The 11,755-nt window shown below is 57.3% G+C and overlaps 1 protein-coding gene across 1 annotated transcript in view; it reads left to right on the top strand.

Moving 5' to 3' along the window:
• The first annotated feature begins 6 nt into the window (after positions 1 to 6).
• Positions 7 to 11,755, top strand: part of BCAM (basal cell adhesion molecule (Lutheran blood group)) — a 13,811-nt gene continuing 2,062 nt past the window's right edge. Inside the window, exons 1-13 of the mRNA XM_011963032.1 lie at positions 7 to 76; positions 2,110 to 2,231; positions 3,360 to 3,588; positions 3,675 to 3,745; positions 4,438 to 4,534; positions 4,626 to 4,808; positions 5,344 to 5,480; positions 6,115 to 6,271; positions 10,300 to 10,415; positions 10,519 to 10,660; positions 10,832 to 10,968; positions 11,122 to 11,266; positions 11,358 to 11,502. Coding sequence (XP_011818422.1) covers positions 2,157 to 2,231; positions 3,360 to 3,588; positions 3,675 to 3,745; positions 4,438 to 4,534; positions 4,626 to 4,808; positions 5,344 to 5,480; positions 6,115 to 6,271; positions 10,300 to 10,415; positions 10,519 to 10,660; positions 10,832 to 10,968; positions 11,122 to 11,266; positions 11,358 to 11,502 — 1,634 coding nt within the window. The 5' untranslated portion in view covers positions 7 to 76; positions 2,110 to 2,156. The remainder of the gene's footprint in view (positions 77 to 2,109; positions 2,232 to 3,359; positions 3,589 to 3,674; positions 3,746 to 4,437; positions 4,535 to 4,625; positions 4,809 to 5,343; positions 5,481 to 6,114; positions 6,272 to 10,299; positions 10,416 to 10,518; positions 10,661 to 10,831; positions 10,969 to 11,121; positions 11,267 to 11,357; positions 11,503 to 11,755) is intronic.

Genomic DNA, 11,755 nt, shown 5'->3' with positions numbered 1-11,755 from the left:
CCCCCGGACGCACCGGCCCGGACGCGCGGGGCCCCGCGGCTGCTGTTGCTCGCAGTCCTGCTGGCTGCGCACCCAGGTATGGCTCGGGCTGAGGGCAAGGTGGGACTCGGGGGAGGCCCCCGGGGACCCCGGGAAAGCAAGGAGAAAGGGCTTTACCCTGACCCCAGGAAGCAAAATGTGGGGACCCCAAGAAGGAGGGATATGGGAGTGTTGGAAGGTACACCTTCCAGTGAGAGATCTGGGGACAGCCGGGCAAGAGAGCTGGGGATACCCAGGCGGTGGATCAGAGACAACTAGAGAAGTCAGCCCCCTTCCCACTCAGCACCCTGGAATCTGCGTCCCACCTGTCTCCTTCCTCAGACCCTGGAATTTGGGCCCCCAGCCCCTCTTTCTTCAGACCCAGGAGTCCAGGCCTCCAGTGGCTAGAATGGCTTCCCCCAGGGCACAGAGGATCAAAACCCCAGGGCTTCCTCCCTCAAAGGTTCTCAAGTTTTAAGAGGTCCAGGGACCCCTTAGAGAAGCGAGGACCGTGTTTCCCCACACCAGCGATCCGTACATATTTAGGAGTTTCCAGAGTCCAGTATAAAGAACCCGCCTCCCTCAGGAAAGGGCTGGAGCACCAGCCGTGGGCAGTGACAGTGGAACAAAGTGTTTCCAAGTGACAGGCCCCCTTCCTGGGGCCTCAGCTACATTTACACACCTGCATGGGCATGGCGATAGAAGGAGAGGAGGCCCTGGGTGGGGGGCTGGGGACAGAGGGACAGAGAGATGAGAGAGACTGGGGAAGAGAGAGGACCTCTCTGCCTCCACTTGCTGTCTGCAGCTCAGACCCAGCCTTAGGCACCAGCCTGGCCCCCATCACCCCTCCCTGGGGACAAGCTGGGGCCAGAGGTGAGTGCCTGGGAATCCAGGCCCCTGGCACACTCATGGTCAGTAGTGGGTCCCCAGGGGTGGGGCTGGGCCAGACTGAGCGGAGAAGGGAAGGGAGTATCTGAGAAGCACTGAGAGCTGATGCCAGGATGCCGGACCCGAGGGTGAGGGAGGGTGGTTGTTTTCCTACAAGAACTACTTCACCAGGCCCCAGCCTCCTCTTCCCTCTGATCCCAGGAGTCCAGGCACTCAGCTTCCCAAGATCCTGGGCCTCAACCTTATCCTGTTGCGAGATGACTCACCTTATATCCCATTTGCTGTTGTATCAAACGGAGAGGGGGGCCCAGAGGCGGTTGGGGGCTCTGGCTCCAGGCCGGGCAGGTCTCAGCCAGCCTGTCCCTCCCACATTCCTGAAACCTGCCCAGCCCTGTCCCCCCTCACCACCCCCACACACCTATCCCGCCTAAGCTCTGGGCCCAGCCGCAGCCCACACCCCAGCCCCTCACTCATGGGAGACAGGAAGAGACCCAGGGACTGAGCGGTGCAGGTGCAGAGAGGCAGAGACAGGGACAGAGATGAAGACCCAAGAGGAGAGACACACGCAGAGGTGGAGACAGAGATGGAGAGAGACATTTATCCATCATCATGGAGGTGGCCCTGCCCAGGGTGCTGGAGGCAAATGACTGAGCCAGGCCTGGCCCTGCCCTGGGGGGGGTGGCATGTGCTCTCTTGGGAGAAGCAAGGGCCGGTGCAGTATTACCCCAGGGCCCTGTGCAGCCCAGAGGAGGAGCCCTGAGCTCTGCAGTGCAGGGAGGGTTGGATTTGAGACCCAGAGATGCGGGGAGAAGGGATGGAGGGCGAAAGGATCTTAGGGAGGAGGGGCTGGGGGCCTGGACTCCAGGGTCTGAGGGAGGAGGGGCTGGGGGACTGGACTCCTGGGTCTGAGGGAGGAGGAGCTGGGGGCCTGGACTCCTGGGTCTGAGGGAGGAGGAGCTGGGGGCCTGGACTCCTGGGTCTGAGGGAGGAGGGGCTGGAAACCTGGACTCCAGGGTCTGAGGGAAGAGGGGCTGGGGGCCTGGACTCCTGGATCTGAGGGAGGAGGAGCTGGGGGACTGGACTCCTGGGTCTGAGGGAGGAGGGGCTGGGACCTGAACGCTTGGGTCCCGGGGGAGAGAGGACCCTGTCTGGAGGGCTCTTCCTGTTGGTGTGGTGGACAATAGCTCAGTTGCCCTCTTGCAGATGCCCAGGCGGAGGTGCGCTTGTCTGTGCCACCGCTGGTGGAGGTGATGCGAGGAAAGTCTGTCATTCTGGACTGCACCCCTACGGGAGCCCATGACCATTATATGCTGGAATGGTTCCTTGTGAGTGCTTGGGGCTGGGGGGCTGGAGTCAGGGCACAGCAGGGCAGCATTCTCTCATCAGTGCCTAAGGTCTGTAGAGATCCATCAAGCCACATTCCTTATTACAGATGGGGTCACTGAGTCCCACTGAGGAGAAGGGATTTGCAAGGTGCCCCGTGTCTGGGCACAGCTGAGTCTAGAATGATGTTGACCTGCTCTGGACTGTGGGCTCTTGAGAGAGAGAACAGAGACAGACACCAAGAAAGCAGGAGATGCTGGGTGCAGTGGCTCATGCCTGTAATCCCAGCACTTTAGGAGGCCCAGGCGGGTGGATCACCTGAGATCAGGAGTTAGAGACCAGCTTGGCCAACATGGCGAAACCCCGTCTCTACAAAAATACAATAAAAAATACGGTAGTCTCAGCTACCTGGGAGGCTGAGGTAGGAGAATTGCTTGAACTTGGGAGGCGGAGGTTGCAGTGAGCCAAGATCGTGCCACTGCACTCCACCCTGGGCAAAAAGAGTGAAACTCCATCTCAAAAAGAAAAAGAAAGAAAAAAAGAAAGCAGGAGACTCGAGGGGTCAGGGAGGACTAACGAGGAGAGAAGGCTAGGCCGGTGGCTCACACCTGTAATCCCAGCACTTTGGGAGGCCTTGGTGGGTGGATCACGAGGTCAAGAGATCAAGACTGTCCTGACCAACATGGTGAAACCCTGTCTGTACTAAAAATACAAAAATTAGCCGGGCATGGTGGTGTGTGCCTGTAGTCCCAGCTACTCGGGAGGCTGAGGCAGGAGAATCGCTTGAACCTGGGAGGCAGAGGTTGCAGTGAGCCGAGATCGAGCCACTGCTCTCCAGCCAGGTGACTTGTCTCTCTCTGCTTGAGAGACAAGCGGAGAGGGAGAGATGGAGAGGAAGAGGGATGGGACCGGAATGAGATGGAGAAAAGGAGACAGGAAAAATCAAGAACTGATAGGGAATGGGGGCAGAAGGTGGAGAGGGATAGAGGGACAGAGGGACCAGGGAGACCCATGACAAGAGGAAAAGAGGCAGAGCCAGGAGCTGCAGAGAGAAAGGGCCCAGAGAGAGAGAGAGAGAGACTGAGGAGCACTGGGACACCCGGAGCTGAGAGCCTCCTCTGTGCCTGCAGACCGACCGCTCGGGAGCCCGCCCCCGCCTGGCCTCCGCTGAGATGCAGGGTTCTGAGCTCCAGGTCACCATGCATGACACCCGGGGCCGCAGTCCCCCATACCAGCTGGACTCCCAGGGGCGCCTGGTACTGGCTGAAGCCCAGGTGGGCGACGAGCGAGACTACGTGTGCGTGGTGAGGGCAGGGGCGGCAGGCACTGCTGAGGCCACCGCACGGCTCAGCGTGTTTGGTAAGTGTCCACAGACATCTGCCGAAGGGAGGCAGGCAGGGAGGGGCACAGGGCAGGGGCTTCTGACGTGAACGTCTTTTTCACAGCAAAGCCAGAGGCCACTGAGGTCTCCCCCAACAAAGGGACACTATCTGTGATGGAGGACTCTGCCCAGGAGGTACCTCTCGGGTGGACCTTGGTCCTGGGGTCCTGGAGGAGGAGGGAACAGGGCCCTGGACTCCTGGGTCTGAGGGAGGAGGGGCTGGGGACCCCTGGGTAATGAAGGATGAGGGGCAAGGCCCGGCATTTTGGGAGGCAGAGGCAGGCAGATCACCTGAGGTCAGGAGTTCCAGACCAGCCTGGCCAACATAATGAAACCCCGTCTCTACTAAAGATACAAAAGTTAGCCAGGCACGGTGGTGTGCAACTGTAATCCCAGCTACTCAGGAGGCTGAGGCGTGAGAATCACTTGAACCCGGAAGGCAGAGGCTACAGTGAGCTAAGATCACACCACTGCACTCCAGCCTGGGCCACAGAGCGAGACTCCGTCTCAAAAAAAAAAAAAAAGAAAAGAAAAAGAAAAGAAAAGAAAAGGAAAAAAAAAAAAAGGGGGCAGAGGAGGAAGACTCCTGTGTCCTGGGAAGGAGAGAGCTGGGGGACCCAGAATCCTTAGGCCCTGGAGGATGGTGCTGGAGGCCTGGGCTCTTTAGTCTGAGGAGTCGGGGACTAGGAATTCAGACTCCTGGGTCCTGGGAGAGTCAGGAGTTAGGAGCCCGGCTCCTGAGTCTGAGTGGCAAGAACTGCTGAGAGAGGAGCCCCGACTTCAGAGTCCTAGCTCCAAACCCAGGGCCACGCCTGTGTCTGCCTCAGATCGCCACTTGCAACAGCCGGAATGGGAACCCGGTCCCCAAGATCACGTGGTATCGCAACAGGAAGCGCCTGGAGGTGCCCGTAGAGATGAACCCACGTGAGCAGCGCAGGAGCTCGGCGGGATGCGGGCTGGGGTGGGTGGCGGGACTGGGGTCTGGCTGACTGCCACCTCCCCTAATCTCTCCCAGAGGGCTACATGACCAGCCGCACAGTCCGGGAGGCCTCGGGCCTGCTGTCCCTCACCAGCACTCTCTACCTGCGGCTCCGCAAGGATGACCGAAATGCCAGCTTCCACTGTGCTGCCCACTACAGCCTGCCCGAGGGCCGCCACGGCCGCCTGGACAGCCCCACCTTCCACCTCACCCTGCACTGTGAGTCTGTGCTGGCCTTTGACCTCTGACCTCAGGCTCCACACCTCATGAGGCCTGACCCTCCACCTGGTGGCCTCACACTCCCCTGTGACCCTCCACCTCCCTACTTCATGCTAAAAAAATGTGCTAGTGCTGGCTGCTGACCTCTGACCTCAATTGGTCACACAAGTGCCATCATGACCTCTGACTTCTGACCTCCACTTAGCACCCTGGACCCCGTGGAGTTTATGACTAAATGGTGCTTTACACTCTCTCACACTGAATCAGGTCCCCCTATGACATCTGGCTCCAAGTCTCACACTGACCCGTCGCCTGTACACACCTCTGACCCTTGACCTATACTCACAGTTTATTTCAACCTCTGAACTCTGGCACTTTGCCTCAGAATAAGTGTGAACCTGAGGCTTGAAACCTATGACCCCTAACCTTTGACCCGCCATAGCCCTCTACTGGGATGCAGGACTGACCCCTCGCCTGTCCTCTAGCCTTGACCCTTCTCCTGATCACGATTCCCATCTCCCTGCCCTTCCCTTAGATCCAACGGAGCATGTGGAGTTCTGGGTGGACAGCCCATCCACTCCGGCAGGCTGGGTACGCGAGGGTGACACTGTCCAGCTGCTCTGCCAAGGGGACGGCAGCCCCAGCCCGGAGTATACGCTTTTCCGCCTTCAGGTGACCCACCCAAGGGTCCCTCTGGGATCCACCCCCCAGCCCCTAACCTCTGTGACCTACTAACCTGCATAACTTCTTTTTTTTTTTTTTTGAGGTGGAGTCTCGCTCTGTCGCCCAGGCTGGAGTGCAGTGGCCGGATCTCAGCTCACTGCAAGCTCCGCCTCCCGGGTTTACGCCATTCTCCTGCCTCAGCCTCCCAAGTAGCTGGGACTACAGGCGCCCGCCACCTCGCCCGGCTAGTTTTTTGTATTTTTTTTTTTTTTTAGTAGAGACGGGGTTTCACCATGTTAGCCAGGATGGTCTCGATCTCCTGACCTCGTGATCCGCCCGTCTCGGCCTCCCAAAGTGCTGGGATTACAGGCTTGAGCCACCGTGCCCGGCCAACCTGCATAACTTCTAATGTGGGACCTGGGAGGCCCCTGGCTTAGTCACCACCTGATCTGGTGGCCCACGAACTAAAAGGACCTCTGACCCCTGATTTGAGAGAGTCAAGACTTAGCATGCCACCTGACTTGACGAACCCTGACCACTGATTCTGGCTTAGCATGACACTAACCTAGTGGCTTCTGACCTAGCATAAGCCCGCTGAACTAGGGTGGCTTCTGAGCCTGGTTCCTCGTCTCCTGTCTCCCAGGACGAGCAGGAGGAAGTGCTGAATGTGAATCTCGAGGGGAACTTGACCCTGGAGGGAGTGACCAGGGGCCAGAGCGGGACCTACGGCTGCAGAGTGGAGGATTACGACGCAGCAGATGACGTGCAGCTCTCCAAGACGCTGGAGCTGCGCGTGGCCTGTGAGAGCCCCGGGGGAAGAGGCAGGCAGGAGGGGCCCTGGCATCAGTGCCTCTGCACCCTCCTCCCCACAGCCCTGAAGTTGCTCTGTCATCCCAAACAGTCTGCCTTCAACCCTTTCTCTGCATTTCTTGTGTTTTGGGGTTCTGTTTTGTTTTGTTTTTTCAGACGGAGCCTCGCTTTTGCCGCCTAGGCTGGAGTGCAGTGGCGCAATCTTGGCTCACTGCAACCTCCACCTCCCAGGTTCAAGCAATTCTCCTGATTCAGCCTCCCAAGTAGCTGGGACTACAGGCATGTGCTACCACACCCAGTTAATTTTTTGTACTTGGTAGAGACGGGGTTTCACCATGTTGGTCAGGCTGGTCTTGAACTCCAGGCCACAGGTGATCCACCCCCCTCAGCCTCCCAAAGTGCTGGGATTACAGGTGTGAACCACTGCACCCGGCCTTTCTCTGCATTTCTGTGGTATTTGTCCTGGTTCTCCGAACAGCTGCCTCTATCCCTTCTAATCTGTCCTACATGAGGCAGCCAGAGAGACCAGAGAGCTCTCTGTTTTCATTTCTTCTAATTTTTTTTTTTAGAAATAGGATCTCGCTCTGTTGTCCAGGCTCGAGTGCAGTGCCATGATCACAGCTCACCGCAGCCTTGACCTCCTGGGCTCAAGTGATCCTGCCGCCTCAGCCTCCCAAGTAGCTGAGACCACAGGTGTTCCACCACACCTGGCTAAATTTTTTTTTTTTTCAGAGACAGGACCTGGCTTGCTGTGTTACCCAGGCTGGTCTCGAACTCCTCATGTGATCCTCCTGCCTTGCTCTCCCAAAGTGCTGGGATTACAGGAGTGAGCCACCGCATCTGGTCAAGAGCTCTTTCCGTAGCACAAACCTGACCCTCCTCTGCTCAGAATCTGTCATGGCTCCCCAGTACCCTTGGGAGACAGCCCAGGTGTCTCACCATAGCCTTGGAGGCCCACCTGGCCAGCTTCACCATTAGCTGATCCTTCTCCCCAGTCAAGGCTATCTCCTCATCACCCCCCAGGCTCCCCTGGTTCCCACCTTCACTGCCCATCCTCCGCTACCATCTGTTTCTAACCAGTCCCTTGAATCTCAGGCTTCTAAGAACACTTTTCGGTTCACTTTTATCCAGACCCTGGGGAAAGGCTGTATTCTCCCTTAGCACTTCTTGCATATCCCTTCCTGGGGTAGACCCTGCACCAGACGCTGGGAACACATCTGTGAACAAGACAGGCCACCCCTGTTATTTCAGTAGGGGAGACAGATGGTAAATGCTAACAGATCCCTTTCAGTAACAGTAGTGTATCTACAGGTGATACCACCAGTGAGAGAGAGCGGGAGAGGGGATTATTTTAGGTGGCGGGTGTTGCAGTCTGCTTTCCTGGGAAGCACATTCTGATTTGGATGTTTTCAGGCAAGAAGTTTATGGGAAGTACCCCGGGATCCATACCTCTTGGATCTAGGGAGGTAAAGGAAGCAAGATTTAGCAAGATTTAGAAGTTGGACTGAAGTCTAAAGAAGGCCTCGGGCTGGGTGCAGTGGCTCATGCCTGTAATTCCAGCACTTTGAGAGGCCGAGGCAGGAGAATTGTTTGAGCCCAGGAGTTCGAGGCCAGCCTGGGCAACAGAGGGAGACCCCATTTGTACAAAAAAATTAAAAATGAGCCAGGCATAGCGGCACACTCCTGTAGTCCCAGCTACTCAGACACCCAGCTGGGAGGATCGCTTGAGTCTGGGAGGTTGAGATTGCAGTAAGCCAAGATTGTGCCACTGCACTCCAGCCTGAGCGACAGAGAAAGACCCCGTCTCTGGAAAAATAAAAATAAAAAAGTAGGGCGGGCGCCGTGTCTCATGCCTGTAATCCCGACACTTTGGGAGGCCGAGGTGAGAGGATCACCTGAGGTCAGGAGTTAGAGACCAGCCTGGCCAACATGGTGAAACCCCCTCTCTACCAAAAGTTAGCCGGGTATGGTGACAGGCGCCTGTAATCCCAGCTTCTCAGGAGCCTGAGGCAGGAGAATCACTTGAACCCAGGAGGCAGAGGTTGCAGTGAACCGAGATCATGCCATTGCACTCCAGCCTGGGCGACAGTGAGACTCCGTCTCAAAAAAAATAAATAAAGAAAGAGGGCCCTCGGTCAGCCCCACAGGGCACTTGGAATCCAGGATGGCCCTTCACAGTTGTCCCCAGTTGGGGTGAGGGGGCTGGGCCTTAATCGCCCCTACATCAACCAGTCCTCAGAGGTGTGCTAGCCTTAGGCAAGGGGCTCTCAGCAGCTGAGGCAGTTCCCAGAGAGGGCTGACAGCTGCGGGCTGACAGCTGTCATCCTTCTCGGCAGCTGGTGGAATAAGCCCTTCCATGCTGTAGGAAAGATCTGGGTGTCCACAATAGGGTAGGTCAGGGAAGCCTCTGAGAAGAGATATTTGAGTGAGAAACCAGAGTGGACTCAGAAACGCAGAGCGGCCGGGCACGGTGCCTCACACCTGTAATCCCAGCGCTTTGGGAGGCCGAGGCAGGTGGATCATCTGAGGTCAAGAGTTTGAGACCAGTCTGGCCAACATGGTGAAACCCGTCTCTACTAAAAACACAAAAATTAGCCAGGCATGGTGGCTGGCGCCTGTAATCCCAGCTACCCAGGAGACTGAGGCAGGAGAATCCGGGAGGCGGAGTTTGCAGTGAGCTGAGATTGTGCCACTGAACTTCAGCCTGGGTGACAGAGCAAGATTCTGTCTCAAAGAAAAAAGAAAAAAGAAAAGAAACACAGAGAGCTACAAGAAGAACACTGCAGATGGCGTGAGCAAGTGCAAAGGCCCTGGGGCAGGCCCCAACTTAGTCTGCTCAAGAAAAACAGCAAGACAACAGGGTAGCTGGGAGCACAGGAGGAGTGGGGGAGAGTGGGAGATGGTTCAAGAGGTGGGTGAGGGCCAGACCAGGCAGCATCTTTTAGGCACCCTCAAGAAGTTTGACCTGGATGCCAAGAGTATTGGGGAGCCACTGCAGAGTTTTATGCAGAGGGGAGGGATGACCAGTGGGGTTTTTTGTTTGTTTGTTTGTTTGTTTGTTTTTTGAGTCAGAGTCTCCCTCTGTCACCCAGGCTGGAGTGCAGTGGCACAATCTCGGCTCACTGCAACCTCCACCTTCCGGGTTCAAGCAATTCTCCTGCCTCAGCCTTCCCAGTAGCTGGGACTACAGGCACGCGCCACCATGCCCAGCTAACTTTGATTTTTTGTAGAGACGGAGTTTCACCATGTTGACCAGGCTGGTCTCGAACTCCTGACATCAGGTGATGCACCCATCTCGACCTCCCAAAGTGCTGGGATTACAGGTGTGAGCCACCGCGCCCAGCCTCTTAAGAGATCCCTCTGGCTGCTCAGTGGAGGATGAACAAGAGGGAGGAGCAGGCTAGTGAAGAGGTGGTCGGGACAGTCAAACCTGGGGCCAGAGATGGAAGGAAGCAAGACGATCCATCCTGAGAGCAGACCAGATAAAGACCTGCTGAGACCAGGAGCAGGGGCTCACATCTGTGATCCCAGCGCTTTGGGAGGTCAAGACAGAGGATCACTTGAGGCCAGGAGTTTGAGACCAGCCTGGCCAACATAGCAACACCTTGTCTCTATTCAAAAACAGAACAGAACAAAACAAAACTTTGCAGAAAAGATGTTTGGGGGGTAACAGGGAGTGACCCCAAGGGTTGGGGTTTGAGCAAAAGGTTTGGGTGCTAAAGTCACAGAAGGGACACCTTCCACACCTAAGGATATTCATTAACCTTGGGCTCAGGTGTCAGGTCTGAAGAAAAGTAATTGACTTGGGCATGTATTTTGGGGTTAGACTGCTAGATTGTTGGTTGGAGAGCCTAGATGGGAGAATGGAGATTTCATGGAGATGGGGTAAGCCAGGAGGAATACTTGCTCTTCTCTGCTTCCAACTGTTCATTCATGTTTGCACCCGCAATGGCCCCTGGAGAGCCCCTATTGAGTGGGTGGGGGTCTGGGAAGAGTGACAGACTGTCCCCCACTGCAGATCTGGACCCCCTGGAGCTCAGCGAGGGGAAGGTGCTTTCCTTACCTCTAAACAGCAGTGCGGTCGTGAACTGCTCTGTGCACGGCCTGCCCACCCCTGCCCTGCGCTGGACCAAGGTGAGAGGGAAAGGAGCCCCCTCAGGCCCCGCACTCGCACCCTCCTCTCTCCCCTCGCTCCTCGCCCTCTCACAGAGTCCTCCTCCTCCTCTGCCCTCCCCAGGACTCCACTCCCCTGGGCGATGGCCCCATGCTGTCACTCAGTTCTATCACCTTCGATTCCAATGGCACCTACATATGTGAGGCCTCCCTGCCCACAGTCCCAGTCCTCAGCCGCACCCAGAACTTCACGCTGCTGGTCCAAGGTTCAGGGGGCAGGGAGGGGGTGGGCTTGGATGGGGACAGTGTGGGGCGTGGGACCTGGACAAACAGGACGTCCCTGAGTCCTTGGCTGGGGTCTCCGTCTTCTGCTCGATTCCTCTCTTCTTTCTCTCCCTCCTCTCCCTTCACTTTCTTTCCATCCCCACCACCCACAGGCTCGCCAGAGCTAAGGGCAGCGGAAGTACAGCCCAAGGCAGACGGCAGCTGGAGGGAAGGAGACGAAGTCACGCTCATCTGCTCCGCCCGCGGCCATCCAGAGCCCAAACTCAGCTGGAGCCAACTGGGGGGCAGCGTAAGGGACCTTCTTCTCCACCCTGAGCCCCCTCTCACTCATCCAAGTATCGCATCCTCCTTTCCACTTCCTGGAAGACTGGACGTCTTTCACCTCTGCCCTCACCCCCACCCCTTGACCCCACCAGCTGGGGCCTGATCGGAGCCTCCACAGCCCGCAGAGCCAATCCCCGGATGGCAGGGTTGGGTGAGCAGCTCTCTGACCCTGAAAGTGACCAGTGCCCTGAGCCGCGATGGCATCTCCTGTGAAGCCTCCAACCCCCACGGGAACAAGCGCCATGTCTTCCACTTCGGCACCGGTGAGTGACTGAGGTGGTGGCAGAGGAGCCAGGCGTGGGGCAGACAGAGCTCCCTGCCTGACTCGCGCCTCTCTCTCTCCTGTCCCTGCAGTGAGCCCCCAGACCTCCCAGGCTGGAGTGGCCGTCATGGCCGTGGCCGTCAGCGTGGGCCTCCTGCTCCTCGTTGTTGCTGTCTTCTACTGCATGAGACGCAAAGGAGGCCCCGGCTGCCGCCGGCGGCGGGAGAAGGGGGCTCCGTGAGTGGCCTGCTATCTGCAATGACCACCATAGCTTAACCCCATCCCTACCCTCAACCCCCAGCTCAACCCATAACCAACCTCAACCACATCTTATCCTCCACCCTACATCCCACCACATCCACCTCTATCCCCAAGCTATCCTCATCCCCAACTATAGCCCCAAACCCAACCCAGACTAATCCACAGCCATCTCTGACTCCATCCTCATCCCCAGCTACAGCCCCAAACCCAACCCCAGACTAATCCACAG

Source organism: Colobus angolensis, unplaced genomic scaffold (genome assembly GCF_000951035.1).
Source record: "Colobus angolensis palliatus isolate OR3802 unplaced genomic scaffold, Cang.pa_1.0 Scaffold60, whole genome shotgun sequence".
NCBI classification, from domain to species: domain Eukaryota; kingdom Metazoa; phylum Chordata; class Mammalia; order Primates; family Cercopithecidae; genus Colobus; species Colobus angolensis.
Note: the sequence above shows the minus strand (reverse complement) of the source record. Positions and strands in the feature narration are given on the sequence as shown.